Genomic DNA, 26,065 nt, shown 5'->3' with positions numbered 1-26,065 from the left:
GATCAACCTGAAACTCATTATAGCTGGCTCAGCTAAATGCAAGGACAGATGCATCATGGTGATCTTTTCTGACCTGGAATCCACACAGGACTATTTTACATATTCCACGGGCAGTTGGGTAGCCTAGTGGTTAAAGCGTTCGCTTGTCACGCCGAAGACCCGGGTTCGATTCCCAACATGGGTACAATGTGTGAAGCCCATTTCTGGTGTCCCCCGCCGTGATATTGCTGGAATATTGCTAAAAGCGGCGTAAAACCATACTCACTCACTCACTCACATATTCCACGGACAGTAATTCAAACAAAACAAACATAGAACCATAGTAAAGATTTAATGATCCAAGGAAGGTTGTAACAAATTGAACAGATGTTTGGCAGCACATATGAATACTTTGAACCACAAAATCTCAAATTAGCACCATATTTCATATACCCTACAGAAAGAAAATGACAGATCTCTTTGTGGTAAATCATGGTCAAATATAATATCACTATGTTGTACTAGAGGGTTGTCGACATGGTTTACACGACGTGTGTTGTTCAACAAAAATGGTAGATGTTTTCTTTCTGAAGATATGTCTTTTAATATATATACAAAGTATATCTGCCCTCCTTTGAAATCCCAGATCTTGGCCTGGTACAGAAAAACTTGAATCTTATGCAAATTCACAGGATCAAAGCAGATGGCCAGGGAGTCCCACTGTCATGAAAGCTGTATACAAATGACACACTGACACTGGTATTAGAAAGCAAACTTAACAGAAATTCAAAATACAGTCCATGCCAAAAACTTTCGAGTCTACAAGCTCGAACAAGACTCTTTCATTATTTCCACTGATTTTAGTGTTAATATATGGTCTAGTATTAGCTGAGCTTACTAGGCCAAACATACTTTTACTAGACTAGGGCTTCGGACTATTGGCTAAAGTCACAGGTTGAAAATAGTCCTAATTTAGCCTTCAATTAACACAATGCAACGATCAAAGAGTAGTTTCTTTAGAAAATATCTGAAAACAGTTTCACTGATAAAATTCAATACCACTCACACCTTTCACAAGTGAGCAATTACTTTGGTCAGAAACACCATGTAAGAGACAAGCAAACTTCAGCACTGATTTGTCATTTTCTCCCACATAGGTCACATTTCAGTAACCTTTAAGAATGGGGGCAGCGATGCATTTGCACATCATATAATCCGTTCACTAAAAGTTTGGACAAGCTGAACATTGAAATCACTGTTATTTCAAGAGCAAAGATATTTGTTTCAGAACATGACCAACCTTATGTTATTACCTTGGATTCAACAAAATACTGAGGGACATCTCCCAACCATTATTTTGGATACATGAATGTATATGGATAATATGGATGGAGCAATGGTTTATATATCACCTGGACTGACAATACCAGTCACAGTACACACTGAGAAAGCTGTTGTTACACTTACAATCACAATGTTTTGTAAGAGTTCAATTGATCATCTCTATAGCAAATCCTAAAGTTTCAGGAAAAGCCTACCAGTATTTGCCAATCTGACTGAACTCGATCGGTATCTTGAATACAAATAGGATATGAATTTCTGAACTGATCAACTATCAACAGGTGAAAGTAGAACAATGAGCTCAGCTTCCCTTGAAGATAATATACAGTGCATGAAAACATATTACACAATAGGACCAAAGCACTAAAAACAAATGGAATTCAAAACAACATTTACAGTAAATTCAAAGGGGAAATCTTACTCCCATTGCTTTACGTAACATAAAGATCATTAGAAAAGATAATTATATTATGGTATTACACAGCTTATTGCAATATTGAAGTTTTATATAATATACCCATGTCTAATTATGGCTGCCAAGCCAACTCTTATTCCCCACTAGGCTATTCCGCTACCTATCCAGATCCAGGTTTATTGAACTAAATTGTTGCTGGCGTGACTATACATTCCCAGCATATACCTTTATTATTTTCTCTCTCTTTGTCTAACCATTTTTTCTCTTTTTTCTATTTTGATTATTTTTTTCAGTGTGCATATAACATTACTGTAGATATATTCTACACCTACAAAAGATGCTTGATTCAATGGCAAACAAAACTCTGACTTTTCACACTGTTGGATGATAGAATGTTTTTATTAGCATCATAAAATTGAAGTGTAATAAAAATATATACTACCCAAAAGAAGTTAAGGATCATCTGATTCTTTCATATTACTGTAGTTATTGTGTTAGGCCATGACTGATTGACTATAATAATATGAAAGAATCAGGTGGTCCTTAACTTTTTTTGAATAGTATATTTGAAAATCCTCATGAGTCCACATGTTTAATTAATCCATGTTTTGGGGCTGGCTTTAAATTAAAGAGGGTCTCATAATGTAACCATGTCATATTTTGTATATTATTATGCCCAGATTATTATCTTCACACAGAAATCATTAAGAAAATATGTGAATACTAACATTGGTCTCACTTAACTGTTTTCTTATTTAAGAAGTCTATAAAGGATGGGGTTTTGCCCTCACAACCAAGAAATAGCCAGTGACTTAATGCTTATCTGGTAATAATTATCATTTTAAACCATGGACAATACAATTTCAGGAAAGAATAACAAAACAGTCATGTGAAAACTTTCACAACTAGAACACCACTCAGTGAATCTTCTTTCAAAAAAGTCTTCATGCTGCAAAATGACACGTGACATCAAGTTACCATTCACCGGCTGCATCTCTTTCATATACCATACATGGCAAGCGTGTTGTTGCGACAGGCTTTAAGAACCTGTCCGACAGGTATCTCCTTAATTCTGGCCACTTCTTCTGCAACCAAGACTGCCATCCCTGGATGTGACAACTCAAATGCTCCTTTTGGTATCTGAAACATAAGTATGTAATTGAAAAAAAACAAAACAACAACTTTGCATTGAGTGCAAATTTCAGCTACATATAGTACTGGAAGTCTCATACAGTGAGTATGGTTTTATGCCGCTTTTAGCAATGTTCCAGCAATATCACAGCAGGGGACACCAGAAATGGGCTTCACACATTGCAAACATGTCAGGAATCAAACCCAGGTCTTCGGCGTGACGAGCGAACGCTTTAACCACTTGGCTACCCGACCGCCCATTCTCACACAGTAAAGATGAAATAGGTGAGGTGAGGTGAAATTGGGTTTAACGGCGCGTCCAAGATTATTGCACTTATATAGCGACGTGCATGCACGTGTATGTGTGTGTGTGGCTGCTTGTACTAGTCCGGACTGATGCCGATTTATAGTGCTAGCTCACTGAGTTACAATAACATGAATACCCCACTCAGACACAGTATACTGACTCCGAGCCGACCAGTCCTTGTTTTAGCCCCTTAATGCCGAGCGCCAGACAGGGTAACAACATGTTCAATCTTTTAACATCTTTTTGTATGACGCGGCCCGGGATCGAACCCTGGACCTTCCGCTCTCCGGGTGGACGCTCTACCACAAGACCACGGAGGCGGTCTAAAGATGAAATAGACGAACCAGGACCCTGTTCCACAATGCAACCTCAGGAATATGACTAACTAGTGGATAATATAATGATCAACGTCCTATTCTGTCTGGGTATGAGTGAGTGAGTGAGTGAGTGAGTGAGTGAGTGAGTGAGTGAGTGAGTGAGTGAGTGAGTGAGTGAGTGAGTGAGTTTGTTTGGGTTTAACAGCGCTTGTAACAGTATTCCAGTTATATCATGACTATGACACGCACACACGTGCACACACACATACGCATGCACGCATTCTCACACACTCTGTTTATGGACCAATGTCTCTTCAACGTTTTGGGTTATACAGTAGTGAGTAAAAGTGAGTTTGGTTTGAGGCTTCTTTTAACAGTATTCCAGTTATATCATGGCGTGTAAGCTTAATGTGGGAGGAAAGCCCCAAGTGATAAAGGTCTCAGATGTTTACCACTTTGGTGAAACCCACGATCACGGGTATTGTGCTGACAAACCTAGAAACATAATCGTGGCGAACCGGAATTCAAACCAACAATCATAGGTTTATAGCATGCCCAAGGGACGCGACTTTGCACAGCGAATCGCGGCGCCTTAGACGACTGGGCCACCTGTGTCCCCCTGTCAGGGTATGATGACACCCTATCCAATGGTAATCTTCACAACAATCAACAGATTAACTGCTGGTCAAACAAAACTCTTTTATGTCAGAAATAAGACTAACCTAAAGAGGGCCCCTTTATCAACAGAGCAAGCTGCAAATGTCTTTATCTCCTCAACATGCCAAGTTTGTCTGTTGTTAAATGCCATGCTCACTTCAGCAATATTCCAGCTGTATGACACTGACCTGTAACTAATTCAATGTGGACCAGACAATCCGTGATTGATTTTGTGAGAAACGATCCACGTTGTTGGGAATGATGATCCCCAGTCAACAAAGACACCAGCCTGAACACCCAAAACATATAGTTGCCTCTTACAACCACCACAGGTAGCTAGGGACCTATCCTAGACCAGAATCCCCACAGGGTAATGTCAAGTGAGCACTACAATAACTGTAGACAGTCATGATGGGCAGAACCTACCTGTCTAGGGACAAAGTAAGGGGCATCTGTTTCCAACAGCAGTCTTCCTAGAGGGATGTACTTAGCAACTTCATGAGTGGGCGTGGCAGAGCGGAATGACACAAGGTTGGTGAGGCCAATGTACAGCTTGGGAAACTTGGTGAGCCACTTTTTGCACTGCTCATATGTGCCAGTGAAACAGTGACAATGGATCTTGTAGTTTTTGGGAACAATCTGCAAGCAATAATGATAAATCATGTACATGTATTACTGATATATTGATGTGTTGTAAGCGCCTTATCATGCCATGCCAACAGAATCAACATACCTCATTCCACTCATACACAGGGCTCAATTTAAGGAACTTGATATTACTTGCACCAGGTGCATGTTCACATGAAAAGTTAGTTGCACCAGACAAAACCAGGTTGCACCCTGGTCCCATAAATTTATCCATCATGAAACATAGATGCATGAACTAGTCTAAAAAGTACAATCCCAGATCCCTAATGACTGTCATGTGTCATGAATTACACATTACACCACAATTAGTGATGTAGTATAGTATATAAAGCATAGAGGTATATTGAGTGTGGTCAAAGATCGTTGTTGTGTGGACAAGATAGGTTAGTCAGGAACACATTTGAATTTTATTCTACATGAACTTGTTGCATGTAGCTATATTTATCATATAATGGGTAGGTTTCTCGGCAGGATAAAGCCAACGGATAAAAACGATATCCGGATAGAGATGCAAATATCAAAGGTCAAGTAGGGACTACTTTCACGGTTTATAAACAAACATGGCGTCGCCCTCGTCATTCGGCGATCGAGTCAGAATTAACCATCGGGAATCTGGATAAACTACAGGGCTATCATTATCAAAAGAACAGTCTAATATACTAAAATCAGTGTCTAACTGTGACGTAGCTAAGGCATTTTATAAGTTTTGGCAACTTTGGAGATATAAATTGTACAAACTAGTAAATATCCAAATAGACAGTTGTGTAAATCAACCTTGGAAAGGGCAGCCCTACATAAATGTATTCCTTGATGAGTAAAATACTGGAATACAGTGTATGCATAAATGAGCTTAGATTTATTTTACAATGTGAAAACGTTATCATGGTTATCGTGAGCACACACACCAGAAGAAGCATGTCAACAAATCCGTACTGAAGTACGCAAGTTAGTCATATTATTACACTATCTGGCTATAAAAGTGTTCATTGAGGTATCTGGACTTACATTTGTAATCAATTATATGACTTTTCTCAAAGATTTCATTCAATATTGTTTACATTAATTTCGGCACATTAAAATTATATTACATTAAAATTGTGTATGATCTGATCGGCAAATCACATCAACTCACCATAAACTCAACTTGAAATGAACATTAGTCATTGGAGATACAAAGTCTTCCTATCAATTCCTATGATATTTCTAGTCAGTTATCTGATATTGGCCACGACATTAAGTATTCTCTAACCTAAATCACCCATAGATCGAGGAGAAAATGTGTTAACAACTGATTGCTATTTAAGGCTTATTTTATGAGACAAAAACACATGTAATCTTAACCTCTGCTTTTGAAACATTGTCCTGCATACAGTACACATATACCATTGAATTTGTAAATCATCATGTCTTGAGATGTTTTATTGTAAATTTCATGTTTTCACTGACCAAATTTACTAACAGCAAAAGAAGCACACAAGCTCCTACTGCCGCCATGAGCATAACACACGAAATACGCAGTAAAGCAATGCGCATGAAAAGGGAAGTAACTGCATGCTATATTAGATTGCATTGTTTTTAAGTGTAGTAGTATGTCACTGCTGGGGTCGTGGGTTTGAGACACGGAATATTTAAAACTGAAAAGGGAAAAAACAACAACATGAAACGTGCAGAGGACTTTGTGATGATGCCGTGGTGCCCAGCGTTAGAAATTGGCACTAGTCCTACAGTCCTTACCAAACTGCCCAATAGTAGAGGTATCATAAGGACAAGTAGAAATTTGCCATTTTTAAGGGTTTTGCTATTTAAATTGTTATCATTATAAGGACTAGTGGACTGAAACTATTAGTGTCTACCGCTGGGTGCCTGAGAACCAAGATTTTTTTATACACAAATACACAATTCTCTGCTTTCAAAACACGTTCTGACACATTGGCGATAAGAAAAAGAATCATGTGGCAGGTTGTACCAGGTGGTCAGTTTGCCATGGTCGATATGCATGGGATTACAGTGCATGACTCATTTGTTTGGGTAGTCTCATGAATTTTGGGTTTTAAAATTATTTTGAATACTGCATGGCGATGATGCTTAATGTTTATGGATTAATGTTTTTTGTAGCTGGAAATTTTACTCTAGAGCGTTTCCACACCCAGATCGAAAGAAGAAGGAGAAATGCATAGTGTGAGATAGTATAATTTTAAAAATGTGTCATATTCTTAGTTTTCACATTTCTCTGGGATCCCCATTTTGTAGCTTGCCATCCATCACTACTAAACCTGGGTCCCCAAAAGGCTGTGAGTTCCCTCTTCCCCTAAAATATATAACCCTGGTAAATCTCAGGCAAATGGACATACCTCTTCCATAATAGCCAGACAGTCCTCCTCGGCCTGCCGACAGTGGATGACCAGTGGTTTCTTCACGTCCAGGGCCAGCTGCAGCTGGTAAGCAAACATCTTCTTCTGTAGCACTTCATGTTGGCGGAATCTGCAACAAACATTACCTACACTATACACTATCCACTCAGAAGTTCACTGATATAATATTTCCAGTACGTGAATCATGTTTTCAAATTGAAGCACAAATTGAATAGTAAGTTCAATCAAGACACTTGCATAACCTTTACCGGATGATTACTACACTCGGAAATGAAATCCATTTCTTATTCAATCATTTCCACACTACTAGGAGTGTAACAATATATACTAATGCAATTGTTTGCCCTACGATGGTACTACCATGTTTTCTTGAATACAGTGCACACTCCCCCCCCCCTCCCCCCCCCCCCCCCCCAGCTGTGTAGAAGGGAGTGGTTGTGTATCACATATGCCATAATGAGTTTTGATGGGTTTTTTCACCAAAGTGCTACGACAGAACCATTCCATTACAAATTGTTCCATTCGTAAAAATTAGCTGTCCGCTGTGCCAAAGTGCTCATCTTCCCAAGGCAAGGGAGTTAACTGACTACAAGTCAGGTTTCCATCCTTGACAAACTAAGCAGGAATTATGGATTTACATAACGAAATTCGACATACGGTTCATAAACAACATGGTGACTGCCATGCATATTTCAGTCGATTGCAGGATTTGCAAAGCATGTGAGATAGGAAAGGTTAAAATATGTCTATCATTGTGTCTACTCACGTTCCAGAGTAGTCAAGTCCTATCTCTCCAACTGCAATGATTTTGGGATGATTAATGCATTGCTTGAGACCTTCCACAGCCACTGTGTCAAAACTGGTTACATTCTTCGGATGACAGCCCATGGCTAGCCATACATTACTTTCCATCACCACATCCCTCCACAAACCACCTAGACAACAGACAATTGACAAACATAATGGTTTATATCAGCTTTAAATTGTGGGGTAGATAAGACATGGGATTCATACAAAATTTATCTTCAAACAATTTATTTGTTTATTTGTTGTTAAATGCCACTCAGTAATAAACTAGCTACATGAACGTGGCCTGTAAATAACCAAATCTAGGCCAGACAATCAAGTAAGGTTGCTGCGGATTCATGGCAATCTTCACCAGAGTGAGTGAGTGAGTGTGTGAGTTTGTTTTAACGCCGCTTTTAACACTATTCCAGATATATCACGGCGTGTCAGCTTAATGTTGGAGTAAAGCCAGAAGTGATGCAGGTCTAAGACGTTTACCACTCCGGTGAAACCCACGAGCATGGGTAAGGTGCTGACAAACCTAGAAACATAATCGGGGTGAACCGGGATTCGAACCCACGATCATAGGTTTCTGGTGCGCCAAAGGGACATACCTCTGCGCAGCGAATCGTGCGCCTTAGGACGACTGGGCCACCTGTGCCCCCAATCTTCACCAGAAAGCACAGACTAAATCTAAATTTAACATCTTCACAATTCGTACATGAGTCATTACTCACAAGCAGCAACTTGCCACAATATCGTACAATCACTATAAAAATCTAGACCAAGCAATAGTCTGTTGTTTAACGCCACACTCCAGCTATATTACGGCGGCCCAAAAGACTGATCATCAGAACTGCTTTAATAGAAAGTCATGAAAAGGAAAAGATGTGCTTACTTTTTGGTAGAAAAGATGCTGGATTACAAAACACTGCCACACAGCCCTCAAAGTTCTCAGGGAATGTTTCTTCATGTTTCAACATGTACTTGGCAAAGGTTCCTTTGAAGCCCTCCCTATTGAATAGAAAGTCTAAATGGCAGTGGGTGTCAATGAACCCTACTCCATACCCTTTACACCGACTTTTTAGACGGATCCTCCAATCAAGTTGAGGAAAGTTTGCATTGAGTCGGGCATCATTTTGTAGGCGTGATGCGTATGAACTTCTTCTTGGCACAAATTCCTCACTGTCAGTCCTCAAAACAGAATCAGACACACGTCTGTTCTTAGCAGCAAGGAAATAACTTTTACATGACTTGTCCACACCTGGCTCCTCGACCCTCTCTGTAATTTGATCAACAACTGGTGCTGGTTCCGACGCTGTCCTGCTTCTGAAAGAAGTAGTCTGTTGGCTTCTGTATGGGAAGCGAGAAGAGGTAGATGTAGGACTAGAGATGGTTGTGGAGCCTGTATTCATAGCTGGGCTGATGTTCGTTGGGCTAGTGGTACTTGGTGGTGGAGGATAAGGCATGAATCCTGGGGAGTAGTTGTTTGGGAACGATGGAAGCCACTGGGGAGGGTAAAATGTAGGCACCGGGAAGCTCATCCTCGGATCTCCCCAGTACGGGGGACATACAGGCACAGGAGGAGGTGGCGATGGAGTGGACAGTATTGGGTTGCTTTCCGTCTCATTTCTTGATGCTTGACCATATTCAGGAATGCCAGAAGTATGGGTTTCCCTCTTCAAAGATTCTGGACTCTTCCCAATGGCCCAGCTTGACCACTGCCCTGGTGGGATTAACTGTGGAATGTGGGTCTTCTTACAACAATTCTCTGTTTCCTCATACTTAGGAGTCATTTTTTGAATTCTGTCATAAGGATAGCATCCAGCAGATTTCATCGCCTCTCTCATCCCTCCTGAAATACTTTCTTTCCTGTCACATGTTCCCAACTCATAAGTTTCTTGAAGGTCTGGATTGTCAGTAATGAACCGATTTCTCCGTGTCTGACTCCAAAGCTTCGGATTTGTACCATCAGTGCTTCTGCGTTCATTATTCATCAAACCCTGAGTAACATTTCTCTGTTCTCCATCAACAGAGGACATCTTACACTGTTCTATCACCTGTCTCTGAGTTTTCTCCCACACTTTTTCTTTGTTCAAGATTTCAAGTTCTTGTTTATCATACAACATGCTTTTGTTCCAGTCTACATAAACACCAGGCATGGCTTTGGCTGGTTTGGGAGCACCAAGATTGTGAAGCTTCTTTCCAGACACCCTCAGATTTTCTGGCAATGATCTCTTGTTCCCTGTAACACATGCTGCATATGATTTACGGCCAGGTTCTGCACCAACATAGTTCTGATGGCCAGTACTCCTGTAAATTGGACCCATCATATGCTTGCTTGCAAGTTTGGCCATGATCTCATCCTCGCTACTGGATTCATAGTCCACAATTTTCTGATCCCTTGTAGCCACATGGGGAACTGGATGAGCTGACTGGCAATCATCAGCTGGCATTTTTGAGTCCACACCTTCCCCTGAAAAATGAAAAAATAATACTAAGCTAAAAGACACTCGGCAAAACATGATGGATGAAATTATTTTCATAGTGGTAGAATGCAGTTAAACAGAATGTGTTTTCAATGTAGACCTAGGTTTTGTTTAGTTTGTTTAACGTCGTACTCAGCAATATTCCACCTATATCATGGCAGGGTGTATAAATAATCGAGTCTGGACCAGACAATCTACTGACTGACATCATGAGCATCGTTCCATGCAATTGGGATACAATGACATGCATCAACCAAGTCAGCGAGCCTGAACACCTGATCCCATTAGTTGCCTCTTACGACAAGCATAGTCACATTTTACGGCAACCATGATGGCCTATTCTACCTCAGATCTTGCAAACTGAATTGCACTAAATTAAACATTTGAAAAATCATGCTGCATCCAAATTAAATTTAGTGCTGTCAAATTACAGTATGTTTATCAAATCAATTTAGTGATGTAAAATAACAGTATGTTTATCTCCAAATTTGCACGATTGCAATTGAATGCAATACAATAACAAATTTAAAATTAGAAACCTTTCAAAATGATTTACCCAAAATAGGACCACTGCATTGTAGCTCACCTGGATATGTGAGGTGAGGTGAGGTGAAATTGGGTTTTATTATTATTGCACTTATATAGCGACGTGCATGCACATGTGTGTGGCTGCTTGTACTTGTCCGGACTAATGACGATTTATAGTGCTAGCTCACTGAGATACCATGCCGCAGTTTAACATGAATACCCCAATCAGACACAGTATACTGTCTGTCCTTGTTTTAGCCCCTTTGGGATTGAACCCTGGACCTTCCGCTCTCCAGGCGGACGCTCTACCACTAGACCATGGAGGCGGTCCACCTGGATATGTAGTCAACCGTCTAAAATGTGAGGTGAGGTGAAATGGGGTTTAACGTCGCGTCCAAGATTATTGCACTTATATAGCAACGTGCATGCATGTGTATGTGTGTGTGTGGCTGCTTGTACTAGTCCGGACTGATGCCGATTTATAGTGCTAGCTCACTGAGATACCATGCCGCAGTTTAACATGAATACCCCACTCAGACACAGTATACTGACTCTGAGCCGACCAGTCCTTGTTTTAACCCCTTAATGCCGAGCGCCAGACAGGGTAACAACAAGTACAATCTTTTAACGTCTTTTTGTATGACGCGGCCCGGGATCGAACCCTGGACCTTCCGCTCTCCGGGCGGACGCTCTACCACAAGACCACGGAGGCGGTCTCTAAAATGTGAACCAAGACAACCACTTACCATGCTCAGTGGTTCAAAAATGATGCTGTCAGCATAATATTCAAATATTCAAATATTTTCAATATCATTCAAATAATTCAAATATTGGCTCCCATACTGAAAGAGGGATTCACACCTCTTGTATAAATTGGGAGTCAGGTGAAGCTTCAGCTTCATTGTTTTAGTGGTTTCTGAGGAGATGATGTCTATTAAAGAGCTTAGAGCACTGTTTGAGGGAATTTAGACCATGGATGAAGTACAAATGTCATATCAAGGTTCAAGTTTGAACATCACAAAAAAGGAACATATATAGTAACTTTGAGTCAGGTGAGTTGAAACACTGAAAGGTTTAGAGAAAATCCCTGCTTATTACATCCCCAAAACGTAATGTAAACAGAACATATACTTCTGTCTGAAATAACTGAGATATTTTTGGAATGCAGAAATCCAACATAATCAGGTCCAGATGCAACACCGGATTTCAAGGCGTATGTTAATTTTAGTGCCGCGCTCAAATTACTGGGCATTTGTCATATCAACCATTACTCTCTTGTATCATTACGAACTGCTATAGGCTTGGAACATAATCACCATGCAACACAGTGTATATCTACAAAATACTGCAAAGTTATCTTTACAGCAAATTTAGTTACAATTTATTGAAATATGACATCAGAGGGTGAAGATAAACCAATAAATTCATTACCTCGCTAGTTAATCAGCTTACCAGCTACCGAATTCAAACTTTCAGGTACGATGCATTTTCTTAAATTAGAGAAGTTTTAATTAATGCAAGAAATAACATTAGAGATGTTCCATTTTTGCACTTTTAAAGTTTTATTGCATTTACCGTATTCGACGTAATAAGCGCCCCGCTCTAATAAGCGCCCACGGCGATATTTGCTAATATATTAGCTAGTAAACAATCCCAATCAGCACCCCTTCCGATTGATTAATGTACACAAGACTTATTTATTCGTGTAAAATACGTACTCGTGTGTTATATGCACCCTTAATTATGGGCAATTGAATTCTGGAAAAATATATCTGTCGTGTGTAAACATTTCAGGCTGTCAGCATAAACCACGAAATTTATGATCTTTCAACTGTTTTTTCCCCACCAAAATATCTCCTGGGCGCTTATTACGTCGAATACGTAACATGTTTGACAGAGAAAATGTGTCTGAAAGTTTTCTAGCAGGAAAAATTGCTGCCATTTTGAAAATACACCATCGGTTGCCTCCCTTGCCTTGTGTTAACATGGTAGACGGTGATTTGAGTGTACTTTTTAATTTGGAGGCATCACTGAAATCTCAAGGCAAAGGTGCCAATGAAGAATTACATCCCCTTTGAGGAAGTCACTGTTCTTTTCGCGCATGTCAAATAAACCTCTTAAATACCAAGTAATCTGAGTGTAGCATTGAAATTTGCGTACACCTTGAAATCTGTTGTTGCATCCAGATCTGATGATTATTCTTGCTTTATAGCATTTGGTGCAATAGTACACAGGCCTATTTTCAACTTGCTTAACAGCTATAACAGTACATACCATATACGGATGAAAGGATCTATTATGTAAGTTTCTGTATCATTTACTTCAAAGTGGAACCAGATTTACTGTTATCACTTATTTGACAAAAAAATGATAATGGCATACATCATTCTTATGCAAACCATACCTATTATTCTGATATGATACTTCTGCGTTGGCGAGTTTTGGTTAATGCTGTTTTGAACAGTACTGCAGAACTCGTATCACGGTGTGTTGGCTTAACGTAGGAGAAACCCCAAACTGATGTAGGATAGACCTTAACGACTTTAGTGAAACCCATTAGCACAGGTATGGAGGGCAAATCTGGATTTGAACCCATGATCATAGGTTTTGGGCACACAACTCTGCACATTGAAATGAGCACCTTGATGAGTTGGTGGCCAACCCACCAACCACACGCCATATGTGAAGACGATATGACAAACCCTCCTATCACTTCTTTACCAACTTCATTCCAACGATGGCAAGTTTGGCTGTAGATGGCATGATGCTCAGAAACAACAGTGTGTATAACACAACATAAATACTGTAGTGTGGCACTTACTATTTCCATTTGGAACTATTTGATTTCCAGATGCAGAAATTAGAAATGCTATTCATAGTGCTCTGCTTGCACAGAAAATTTAGAAGCCTCAATGTTATTGGCTGATTAGAAGGTTCACCTGGTGCAACCTTCGACAGATATCAGATTATCTTGCAGAGAGGTATTTTATCAGAGTAATAGATTAGATCTGAATGACATAGTGGTGAAAACAAGCCAAAATAAAAAAAATATTTTTTCACTTTTTCCCAAACATTCAAGTTAAATTTTGATGCCATTCATAACAACTAACAAACATGTCTATGATGAAGGACAAACATGTAATCATACATGGACAGAAGGCTATACACTTCGACTTACAACACAGATGAGCAAAACTTGATGCAGTAAGGCTGTCACCAAGACAAATGCCACTGACAGTGCAACTTGAGGGCTGAAATTTTCAGGGTTTTTTCAACAAGACACATAATTCACAGTCTCATAACTTTGTTATCATGAAAACTTACAACTATGCATGTATGAATATGGATAGCCACTCTGATAATTATGCCAGATGCTGTCATAGTAAGCCTTGAGTCTGCTGGGCGACATGTTGGGGTCATACATCTCATATCTTGGATCCGTGTAAGGTGTCCACCCATAAGGCCAGGTCCATGGATAGCCTCCTGCATGATTTGGAGGGTGGTGGGGATTCATTCCAACATGAAGCTCCTGTCTGTCAGGGTTCTGGGTGACATTAAACCAAACACTCCCTCCCTGGTCCTGATGGTTGTTCCTCGCTTCCATGGGATACATTTGATGGCCAAGATCAACATTTGCAATATACTCCATAAGCTTCTCAATCGATGCTCTTGATTTAATATTCTCTAAAGGAATACACAGAAAAGGGTAACAGTTCCCTGGGGGAGTATCCTGGATATGGTAACCTGTGTCTTGAGACATCTCTTCTCTTGTTCGGTCTTTAGGTAGCTGTTCCTCATGGAATCTGTGTTGCAAATTTTTCGGTAGGTCCTGATTAACATTTCCAAATGAAACTGATCTAGCCTCTTTTTTTTCCCTTCTGCTACAATCATTTTCTGACTGTATGTGGCATGTACATGTAGGTGCATGGTCCTGGTAGTCCTCTTGAGACAGGAAATTATAGTTGTCAATGTCATCATTTACAGACTCAGTTCTGCCAATACCAGACCCTTGAGAATCTAAATCGGACACACATTCATGATCACTTGCCATATCAGAACTGTCGTCCACAAAGCCAGTATACTGTCTGGACGCAGGATCAACTACCTGTTTCCTTATTTTTATGTCTTTTTCATTCAAATACTCGTCCCCTTCCACAAGAACATTCTTGAAACTTCCTTCAGCCTCTAAGTCATCACTTTGGTTGGACTGAGACAGACAGGAAGCTTCCTCCAAAGGACAGCCTTCTGAATCAGAAACTTCATTACCACCATGACAAGGTTGATCATTTTGGTGTGTATTGTCATATTCTTCAGCAATAGCTAGATTCCTCCCACTTTCTGGAGAAGTACTTGCTGAGGATGGAACTGACATGAGATCAGTGGACCAATCCTCATCTTCCCCACCAGTCAGTGTGACATCAAGAGAATCAGACATTTCTTCAGCAAAAACAGCTGAACATTGACTGGAATGAAATCTTTCATTTTCACCCTTCATTACTTCAATTTTCACTGTTCTTAAATCTTGCTCAGAGTCAAGGGATACAGAATCACTGTTTTCTTCTGGTGACATCACCAAGTTGTCCTCCTGTATGTCTGTAGTACTACATAAAATCGAAGCATCATCAGTCAGCTTGGGAGATGATCTTGAAACCACTACCAGAAGTTCCGAGGACCAGTCTTCATCATTACTTGATCCATTATCGATACAGTTGTGTGAAAGGTTCTTTGGGTGTTTTGAGTCAATCTGGTCAGTACTATCCTTTTCTTTACCTTGTATCCGGTCACCTTCTTTTGTTTCAGAAAACTTGTGAGTCATTGGTTGACAAGAATCCTTAACCATATTTTGAGGCATTCCATCTTTAATGTTGTGTTTCTTGTGTACCTTATTAACATCTTTTCTGGTATTCTCCACTGGTTTGTCATGAAACTTGGACTCATTTTCTTTCTGAAAACCATGTCGATGATGCTTGTGATATCTATCTGTTTTCTCGCTCTTCTTTAACTTTTCTCCTCTGACTCTCAAACTCTCCTGTTCTTTAGATTGTTTACAGACCTTCTGAGTGGTGCTATTCACTGAACTGGAGGTACACTCTTGTTCTTTAAGCTGAACATGGATGTCATGAGAGATGACTGTTCTGTGGCAAACATCTGAACTGGATTTCCTCCTGCCTGAACTAACTGCAGGGGTGACACTACTACCACCACACAGACCTGAACTGACTACAGCACTATCATGACTATTATCACTCCTACAAGAATCAACATCCAGTAAATCTGACCCCCAATCCTCCATTTTCTTCGGGGAGTCCTCCTTGTTCTTCTGAAATTTAGGGTAGTGATTTTCTTTTCCCTCAAAGCTGTGATCAGCTAGATTATCAAGTGAAAGTGTTTTGGATACACTGGAAATTGTTTTTTGTTCCTGAAGATCATTGACATCTTGTTTGTTCACAATGTTCTCAGAATTACGTCTAGTTCTAATGGTCAGGATTTGCCTAAGGTGTTCCCCATCACCACTTATGATAGTCTTTGACCTGGCTTCAGATCTAGGTGAGGTATCAGATGCAGTGCCATCATTCTGATCGTCAGAGCTACTGACTTTACTTTCTAGAGGTTTGGATTTGGTTGGCTTCTTGTTTTTTGCAGCATCTCGCACCGACTTGGCAAATATTCTTAAAATGCCTCCAAGATGCTTCCCAGCTACGGGCTTCTGTTCCATGCCAGGCTGTTTATTTCTGAAATATTAGGAACACTTATTAACTTAGGACTGCTTTATTGGATGCTAAGACTCATTCAAAACAGAATATCAAAGGGGAACTATGCACCTATTTTGGTTGCAATTATCGTGTGAGATTGAGTCAACGTTGTGTGAAATTAAGGTACTCCTTAACGGATACACTAATTTATGTACCAGTAATAAATTTTGAATTATCATGTGAAGAAAGTAGGTTTCAAAGTAAAAAACGTAGCTGTCAAGGCCTGTATATTATGCTGATTGGCCCAAGCCTAGTCCCTTTTTATCATGATAAAGATTATATAACACATGGTATTTACAATGACTAAAATAACGAGTTCATAAATTTCTTCCAGCTAATAAATATGACAAAGAGGTATCTTACATCGGATTAGAACTGGCTTTATCATGTCTATTTGCAAGTCCAAGTCAAAATATACTGACACACAATGAAAACACATAATCAACTTTAACTCCAAGGACAAGAAAACAATCTTAGCAGTAAATATCTACTCGCATGACAAAGAACGATGACTGTGTGACAAAATGACACTTGTTTGATTATCTCATGCCTAAATACACAGAATAACTTTCATAACAAAAATTTGAATATGCTTTTTCAAAGTGTTTCAGTACAGTATATACATACCATGTATTTGAAAAATAATTACAAATAAGCATGATTCATGCTTGGTGTACATATTGTGTATACATGATTTGAACATTTACAAAGTTTTTAATGACACACTTTCCATCATGATCTATTACCAGTAGTTAATCTTACTGGAAATACAGCATAATTAGTTCAAAATAGCTGTATTTGAAGTGGTTTACATGCAAACAATCATTTCCATATTTGCATTTTGAGTATCATCATAATCATACAAGGTACATTGTTCTTTCTTAAATCATCAGAATATGGCCATAATAACTTGTTTTAAATGCAGGGCATATCCATTGACCCTTCAGTGGACAAAAAAAAATTCATTCAACTTCATTAAGACCAAACCTGGCATTTTCTTAAAATAGAGAAGTACTTTTCAGGCCCAAGCTAATTTTAAAACAGTCTTGCTTTAAGATATCTTTTGCTGCTCAGAGTTCAATTTAACCATATCAAACATGCACTAGTCCAACCTCATATTAAAAAATGCAATGTACCGGAAGTATGTATCTCTACATGCATACTACGCATGTCAAATTTTTTTTTACAAACTTTTGACTGGCTTTCTAAGAACGCTTTCAAACAACATCAATCTTTGAACTCAAAACACTCTATTTATCATACTACATCATTACTCCCAGTGTAATTTGACATTCCCTTGGGCATGACGTCATCAAACGAATGTTATCAGGTCAATCTTATGATCACAACAACACAGCAGGAGAATTAATGAGATGTATATATGATTCCATTCCAAGCAATCTTGTCGAATATTAATGACACTGATCTGGGATTTAAGATTTTATTTTCCAAATTATATTCATCTATAGTTAATAGGTTTCGTTATGAGTGCAACATAATTTACGTTGGTGCAACAAGGTTGTGATGTCAACATCCACCACTGAGTGAGTGAGTATGGTTTTACACCGCTTTTAGCAATATTCCAGCAATATCAAGGCGTGGGACACCAGAAATGGGCTTCACGCATTGAACCCATGTCGGGAATCGAACCCGGGTCTTCGGCATGACAAGCTAACTCTTTAACCACTAGGCTACCCGACCGCCCCTCAACAGGCACCAGCTGCAAGCTATGTCTAGTTCCATAAATCAACCCCGGCTCTGGGTTTGAAGACTACAGGCCAATCTCCTAGTTAGTGACAACATACAAAACTATGAGTGAGTGAGTGAGTGAGTATGGTTTTACGTCGCTTTTAGCAATATTCCAGCAATATCACGGCGGGGGACACCAGAAATGGGCTTCACACATTGTACCCATGTCGGGAATCGAACCCGGGTCTTCGGCGTGACGAGAGAAAACTTTAACCACCAGGCTACCCGACCGCCCCTACAAAACTATTAGTAAACTGCATACAATACATACGGTATATGTTATTACACCAGTGTCAAAATATTATAGCATGTGATAAGCTATTTGAGGTTCTAATTCTAATTTTGAAATTTCCTAACAGTGGGAGTCTTGACGTACACAGCTCAGATTTCAGTAGGACACACCAGTAACAGAAAAAACATATGAAATGAATTGGGTAAAATCATGGTAACTAAATAACCAAGCCCTGTGACCAGTGGCGGCATTCCTGAGTTTACAGTGTTAAAATCGTCATACCCAACTCCCATACTGGCCAACTGATCCTCAGTCTAGGTGCCTCTGTACTCTTAGAACAATGGGTTACCTATTGGGACCAATTTGGACAAGGGCTGTTCAAAATTTGTACTTCCTTGGAATACCTACAGACCACTTAATTGCTTAAAAAGGTTTCAAAATTTCCAAGATCAATCATGTCCAATTAAATAATGTTAAAGTAAATCCACTTATCATGCTTATCTACTTTCATATTTGGATGAAGAGGACAAGGTTATATAATCCAAGGATTTATCTAGGATCCCAAAATAAATGCCCTGTCAGGCAAACTGGAAAAAGAAAATTGTGTATTGTTTTAAATTGGATATTTTTACTGTTATTTTTCGGAAATTCTGAGGAATTGGGATTCTTAAAAAAATTCAAATTGGGTTGTTTTTGTTGTTGTCATTTGCTGCAGACCCTGGGCTGATATACAGTGAGTGAGTGAGTTGGGTTTAACGCCGCTTTTAACAGTATTCCAGTTATATCACGACGTGTCAGCTTAATGTGGGAGGAAAGCCCGAAGTGATGCAGGTCTCAGACGTTTACCACTTTGGTGAAACCCAGGAGCACGGGTATGGTGCTGACAAACCTAGAAACATAATCGAGGCGAACCGGGATTCGTACCCAGAATCATAGGTGTCTGGCGTGCCCAAGGGACGCAACTCAACTGCACAGCGAATCACGGCGCCTTAGACGACTGGGCCACCCATGCCCCCCACTGATATACAGCCTCTGAGCAGATCTAGATAATATAGTGTATAGTGGTGGACCAAATGCATGACAGTCCTGGCCAGGTCCCTTATGTTATCTATTCTGACAAGGTGAGTTAAATACAGAAGTAAAGGAATTAGTGTGAAATTGAACAATGTGCAACATGACAACAACAGCGTTATCAACATCTAGACTCATCTTTGTTTTAAACTTGAATGACCACATCCCACCAACAAGAACACAACAAAATGGAAAATAAAGTGATTTTAAGCTTAACTCACCACTTTTTTTCCTTGAAATTTACTTGAAGATCTGTCAAATAGTGCTAAAAATATAATGTTATATAAATCTTCCTTCAAAAGGGTTTTTGAGAACATTGATGTCAAGATGTTTTTTTCTGAATAGTTGGCTAATTGTAATCATTAACTTGACTGAAGCTAAAACAAACATATTTGCAGGCTAATTTTAAAAATCTGACATTTGTCTTGTGGTGGTAATAAGATCGGATTGACAGACAGCAATAATGCAAAACTTTAAACTAATGAAATAGTTTCATCTTATCAATGAATCGCAATTCACTGTGGCCATTTGTTTTGCAAAGTTGTAACATCAGCATGATAAGTTTTGATGACAATAACCCTAATTGGGTACACTTATATTTTCAATACACATATCCCAGTCTATTCATATTAACATGTAAATAGTGCTGTTTTCTACTGTACTCCCCATCCAAATACTGGTACACATGCTTTCAAAATCAGTGAAGTACTTTTCAGTATTTTTATGTGAGGTGAAATGGGGCTTAGGGTTTCAGTTAACATTATTGCACTTATATAGCAACATGTGCGTGCATTAACTAGTGTGGACTTATGCTGGTTTTTGTAGTGCTATCCAACTGAGATACCATGTTGCAGTTTTAACACAAACACCCACAGCATACTGACTTCAAGCTGACCAGTCCTTTTTATGTCCTCTTAATGCATAGCACCAGGCAGGGTAGGACACAGTTGGGGATGAAAGCACCAACGTTCCATTCTCCGGGCGGACACTCTATCCACTAGGCCCTCAGAGACTGTCTTTCAGTATTTTGAAGTTAATTGACAATTTGAAAATTAAATAAACTGGAAAAGGGGCACATCACCAATTTACTTTTTTTTAAATAGTCAAAATCAGACAACACGCCTGATGTTACAAAACGTGGCATACTCCAGTATCGTGTGAAGCAGTAGACACCAACCATGTTAACTGATTCCATCACCATGCTAGGCTTACCAGAGTGCAACCTCAGCAAAAGTCATTAAAGCACCCGGTAAAATCCTCCCAAGCAGCCCATGGCTCATCATTAACTGTCCAGTGGTTTCAAGGTTAAGCAGTATTGAATTATACATGACAAAGATTTCTAAATAAACACATTGGCAAGTACTGAGCTGTAAAGGGGACATATTGATTTTGATAAATAAAAGTACAACTGTCAATTCGATCCAATCCGACAGATGCTACAAATTAATGCATGCTTTATTGATTTTGTGGACTTCAAATATGGCAAATGCTTCCAAATCATTCCCAGATTATATTATATATACTTTTGTCCATATAGTATATAACATTGAAAAATGTCAAAGTATAAAAAATTAAGGCTTAATTTGTAGTTCACTTTGACTGGCTACATTGAGGAGCAAACTTACTCATTCATCATAATTGACAGTTTGAAAATCGACCTTTAACTTGTGATTGATTATCAATATCATTGGATTGATAAACCATAATTTATTGACAGTTGAAATTAAGAAATGTATTGTGTGCCACAGGGAACTGATAAAGATGTTGAGGTGTGACACTTGGAATTCAACAATAGGACTTGGTAAGATAATAGGCAAGACTTCACTATTAATTAATTATCAGCTTTGAAGTAGAGACAAAAATATACTAATATATTTACGAGTTTTCTGCCTTTAGCTTCATCAGTCAATCAAATAACTCTCTCCAAGTTAAACCAAGATCTGATGACATCCCATTACGGGTCACGACAGACTGACCTTTAGCGAACTTTGACTGGCCAATGGATTGACCAATCAGAAGGGAGCTTTCTCGTGCTTTACGGCACTAATTTCAAATTGGCGACTAGGCTTCGAAACATATTTTGACAAATTCTTGATTACAAATTTGAAACCTGAACAAAAGAACATTCTGGAATGGCTAATAGATGGTCTAGACTGTATGGATTCTGTCGTTTAACCCGTAACTACTGTTCAGAATACCCCGTGTTAAAGTTTTTGAGGTTGCATGATTAGAAATCACATTTCGACTGTCACTTTCATAATCTGGTAAGCGACGCTCTGATTAGTCAGATAAAAGGTCGTTCTGACGTGACCCCTTATGGGATGTTCACAGATCTTTGTTTAGCGGTAGTGAGAACTAAGATCTGATTTTAATGAGATTGGCAACTGATTGGGAAAACTCTTTTCACTTCACAGTTTAATTTTGTCAAGACATGAAAAATAAATCAACATAAAAATGTTAAGTACTTGTAATGAAAATGACCGAGCCCACGAATCACTGTACCTTAAATTTCAAGTGAGTCATTTCCTATTTCATGCATGCCACAGGCACGATGGCACTAGTAATTTTGAGCCCCGAAACTCAGAGACAACTGATTTTAGTTCGTCATAACCAAAGTTTGTTAAAAGCATATATACAGCTAATGACCGGGACAAAAAACCAAACAGTGCTTAATATCCGTCAGTTTGTAATAAGCCTGTTCATCATCAATACAATTTATTATTTCAACCAAGTCACTAGGCTTGACCACCCTTGACACTCGATGTCTGGACAATCTTTGACGACTACCAAAGGTTGCTCGGGACCTACAATCATGATTATGACTTGGAACTAGGGGTGTCAATACATCAATAATATTCCCAAATGATTACCTGAATAAATTCATATTTAAATCCCCTATCATTTCACTCATGGACCTATTCATATTTACTTAATTTCGGATGCACATCTTAAGCGAAAAGGGAATTTGCTACTGCATTTAATAATAGAAAATACTTATGTTGGCACTCCAGTTTTATCTGAAATATATTATCGATTGAAAGAGACATTTTATTCAAATAAGAAAATAGACATTCAGAAAGTTTCAATCCTTTCTTTTAAAAAGTGTTTATACCCTATGAAATATAAACATTTACACAAAATTGCAACGTATTAAGTATTGCACGACCTATCATATCTTGAAAAAAGTATCGCTATAGGTATCACAGCGATAGAAACTAACAGTTTTTGTCCACTAGTCCTTATATTGATAACATATAGCAAAACCCTTATAAATGGCAAATTTCTACTAGTCCTTATGATACATTAACTATTGGGCATTTTCGGAAGGACTATAGGACTAGTGCCAATTTCTAATGCTGGTATCTTATCGGGAGATAGTCATATTGTGACATTACTACTTGGAACTAGGAAAATTAACTCTTTTTCTCAAGCACTGATATTGCTCTCTGTTTCTTCTAATAGTGTTGTAAGCATATTGTCCTTATTTGACTATGCCTGGTCTGTTTTGACAGGGTTGTGTTACGTCAGGAACCTGTTGTGATTATCATAAATACAAAAACAAGTGTAATTGTTATTCATCTCTCTTGAATGGGCGAGTTGGACTTAAAACTGAAATGAAAGCACTACCAGTTTGGTGTAATTCACGAGCATAGGTATGGTGCGGACTGTAACAATATCATATTGTGTCATATGTGAAGACGTCATCTCCTGGCCTATGTGGGTGGACAGTCAGGGCAGCCATCAAAAGAATACTCAAACTTATGTCTAAGATGACTGGGCCATCTGTGCCCTCATCATCTATCTTGACAGTTTTTCTAGTATTCTTACATTCAAAATAGAAATTTGTTGTGTTGATATTGGAATCTACTGGAAAGATCAACATTCTCATAAAGTGTGACTGACATTTCATGCAATTTTGGATATGAACTTGGTTGAACAGCCATTTTTATTGTGGCTTGGGTACAAACAAGATAACACGACCAACTATGCAAAAAACTAACTTTACCATTGTGCATGCATGTTTTAATATTTTCAAAATATTTTAAATTGAAAGTAGCCAAGTCTTGTGTTTTGGAGTCCCCCCATTTCAACAATTTATTACCATGAAAATGGCCATGTTTCTGATAGATGAAAAGTATTTTCTTGACCAAACTCATACATTTTAACATAACTATCACTTTATCCGATTCGGTTTTCGGGCTAAACCTAGCCCGACCAAACGTGAATGTCGGATCGGCTCTCTGCAAAAACTGACACGCAACGCGTCATGCCGTGTCATGTCAATCTCTGAAATAAGTAATTTCCGACAACTATCACCTCATATTATAATTTCAATAGTGACACTGTAACAATTTGCAACACTTATGTAATAAAATATCACTGACACTTACAAATTTGAAACTATAAAAAACGAATACTTCTGACTTTCCAATCTTCCCTCGCGTTTACAATGCTTTAGGTCGTCACGTGATACATCCTGGGAATCAGCAAAATATTATATCGGAGCCATGATAATTAAACGGAAAACGATTCAAAACAGTAAGTTCCAAATTCCTGTAAACTCAAAGGTGTATTCACTCACGGACGTACATACGTATATACGTCTTTGATTCACTTAACTTAATTTCATTATTTTAAATAACGTAATATGTTTCGTGATAAGAAACAGAAGTTATATAAATATTATCAACATCCGAACATGTTGTAACTTTGAAATTAAAATTCTTTGGGGTGCCGAATCCTAAATTCCAGCCATTGATTTAAAATGATCGCGATACTCATTATAGGAAATTGAAGCAGTAGAGAACACGTGTATATTTGTTGATGCTTCATTCGTATGGTCAGGGATGAAACATGTTTTCTGTGATTTTTCAAGAGACAAATGTCATTGGGACAATTTCATGATTTCAGCAAATGTTGATACGGCATTCTTCTACGAAAATTGAATCTTAAGATAACTTGGATGAATATCAATGTTTTATATAAAATTATCCTTTGCAGGATTAAGGAAAGCATGTGTTCCCAAATCTGTTTGCCCCTCTCATTCCACAGCGGAAGGATAGCACTATCAGGAAATCATTGATCCAAAGACCATATACAGATCCGAGGAATCGACGGTGTCCGTCCGTGGGCGTCGGACACCTTCGTTTGTTTTGTTTGTTTGTTGTTTAACGCCGCACTCGGCAATTTTCCAGCTATATAACGGAGGTCTGTAAATAATCGAGAATGGACCAGACAGTCCAATGATTAATATCATGAGCATCTATCCACGCAATTGGGATCGATGACATGCATCAACCAAGTCAGCGAGCCTGACCACCCGATCCCGGCAGTCGCCTCTTACGACAAGCATAGTCGCCATTTACGGCAAGCATGGGTTGCTGAAGACCTATTCTTACCTGGAATCTTCACGGGTCCGGAGTACACTGGATTGACAACCACACAGCAGAAGGTGATTTGGCTGACAACAAATACAAATTGTCACAGCCAACACAGAGTATAGGGAATACCGTATACAGACCATATCCTTCTGTAGTCGATGGCAGAATTGACAACTTAATTTGGAACTTACTTTACGCAGCACAGGCTTTCATAAACGTGTTATTTGTTTGTTGTTTAACGCCGCATTCAACAATATTCCAGCCTTGGCGGCGGTCCATAAATAATCGCCGTGATATAACTGGAATACTGTTCAAAGCGGCTTTAAATCAAACTCACTCACTGACATCACAGTGCAGACAACATGGCCATAGTGTTGTATTGCCGGGGCAGTATACGACCGCCTTGTCGCGAACACCTAGTTTTATGGTAGACATGTGGACATTTCCATATCAGTGACAAATGATGTCCAATGCAATTCCCCATTTTGACCAATGGTCTCATGTTTGTTCAATCTTATTAAAATCAGATCTTAGTGCTCGTTACCGCTACACCAAAACGAGAACAAAGTTCTTATTTTTGTTGTTTGTTCAGGTGAACACTAAGTCTTGACTTGCCTTTGCATGTGTTGGTGACGAGTGCCCGCGGTGGCACAGGATACGCTCACCTTTTCTGGCTTCATGACTATTTCATCGTGATTCATAAACACATGCTTATGATAGAGTCGGGTTTTTTATGATTGTATAACGGATTGTGGTGCTGCTTTTTTTATTAGTACGGTGGTGTTGATTTATAATGGAAATGCTCATGTGAAACAATGACTTGGACTTTGCTATATGAGCATTAGCAACAATATGAGTGATATGTAATTAAAACTTCCTTATTTTTACCTTACTCATACATGTTCTATA

The 26,065-nt window shown here is 38.9% G+C and overlaps 1 protein-coding gene across 1 annotated transcript; it reads right to left on the bottom strand.

Annotated features, from left to right (window-relative positions):
• Positions 1-312: 312 nt before the first annotated feature.
• Positions 313-24,232, bottom strand: LOC124126236. Its single transcript, XM_048396773.1, has 7 exons — positions 24,167-24,232; positions 14,295-16,702; positions 8,852-10,429; positions 7,934-8,102; positions 7,147-7,276; positions 4,574-4,786; positions 313-2,875 (listed from the first exon to the last, which is right to left on the bottom strand). The coding sequence occupies exons 2-7, from the start codon at positions 16,684-16,686 to the stop codon at positions 2,735-2,737; spliced, it is 4,623 nt and encodes a 1,540-aa protein (XP_048252730.1). The 5' UTR covers positions 16,687-16,702; positions 24,167-24,232; the 3' UTR covers positions 313-2,734.
• Between the last annotated feature and the right edge of the window lie 1,833 nt (positions 24,233-26,065).

The sequence above is a fragment of the Haliotis rufescens genome, unplaced genomic scaffold, assembly GCF_023055435.1.
Source record: "Haliotis rufescens isolate VD_foot unplaced genomic scaffold, xgHalRufe1.0.p SCAF_16, whole genome shotgun sequence".
NCBI lineage: Eukaryota > Metazoa > Mollusca > Gastropoda > Lepetellida > Haliotidae > Haliotis > Haliotis rufescens.
This window is presented reverse-complemented; position numbering and strand designations above follow the sequence as displayed.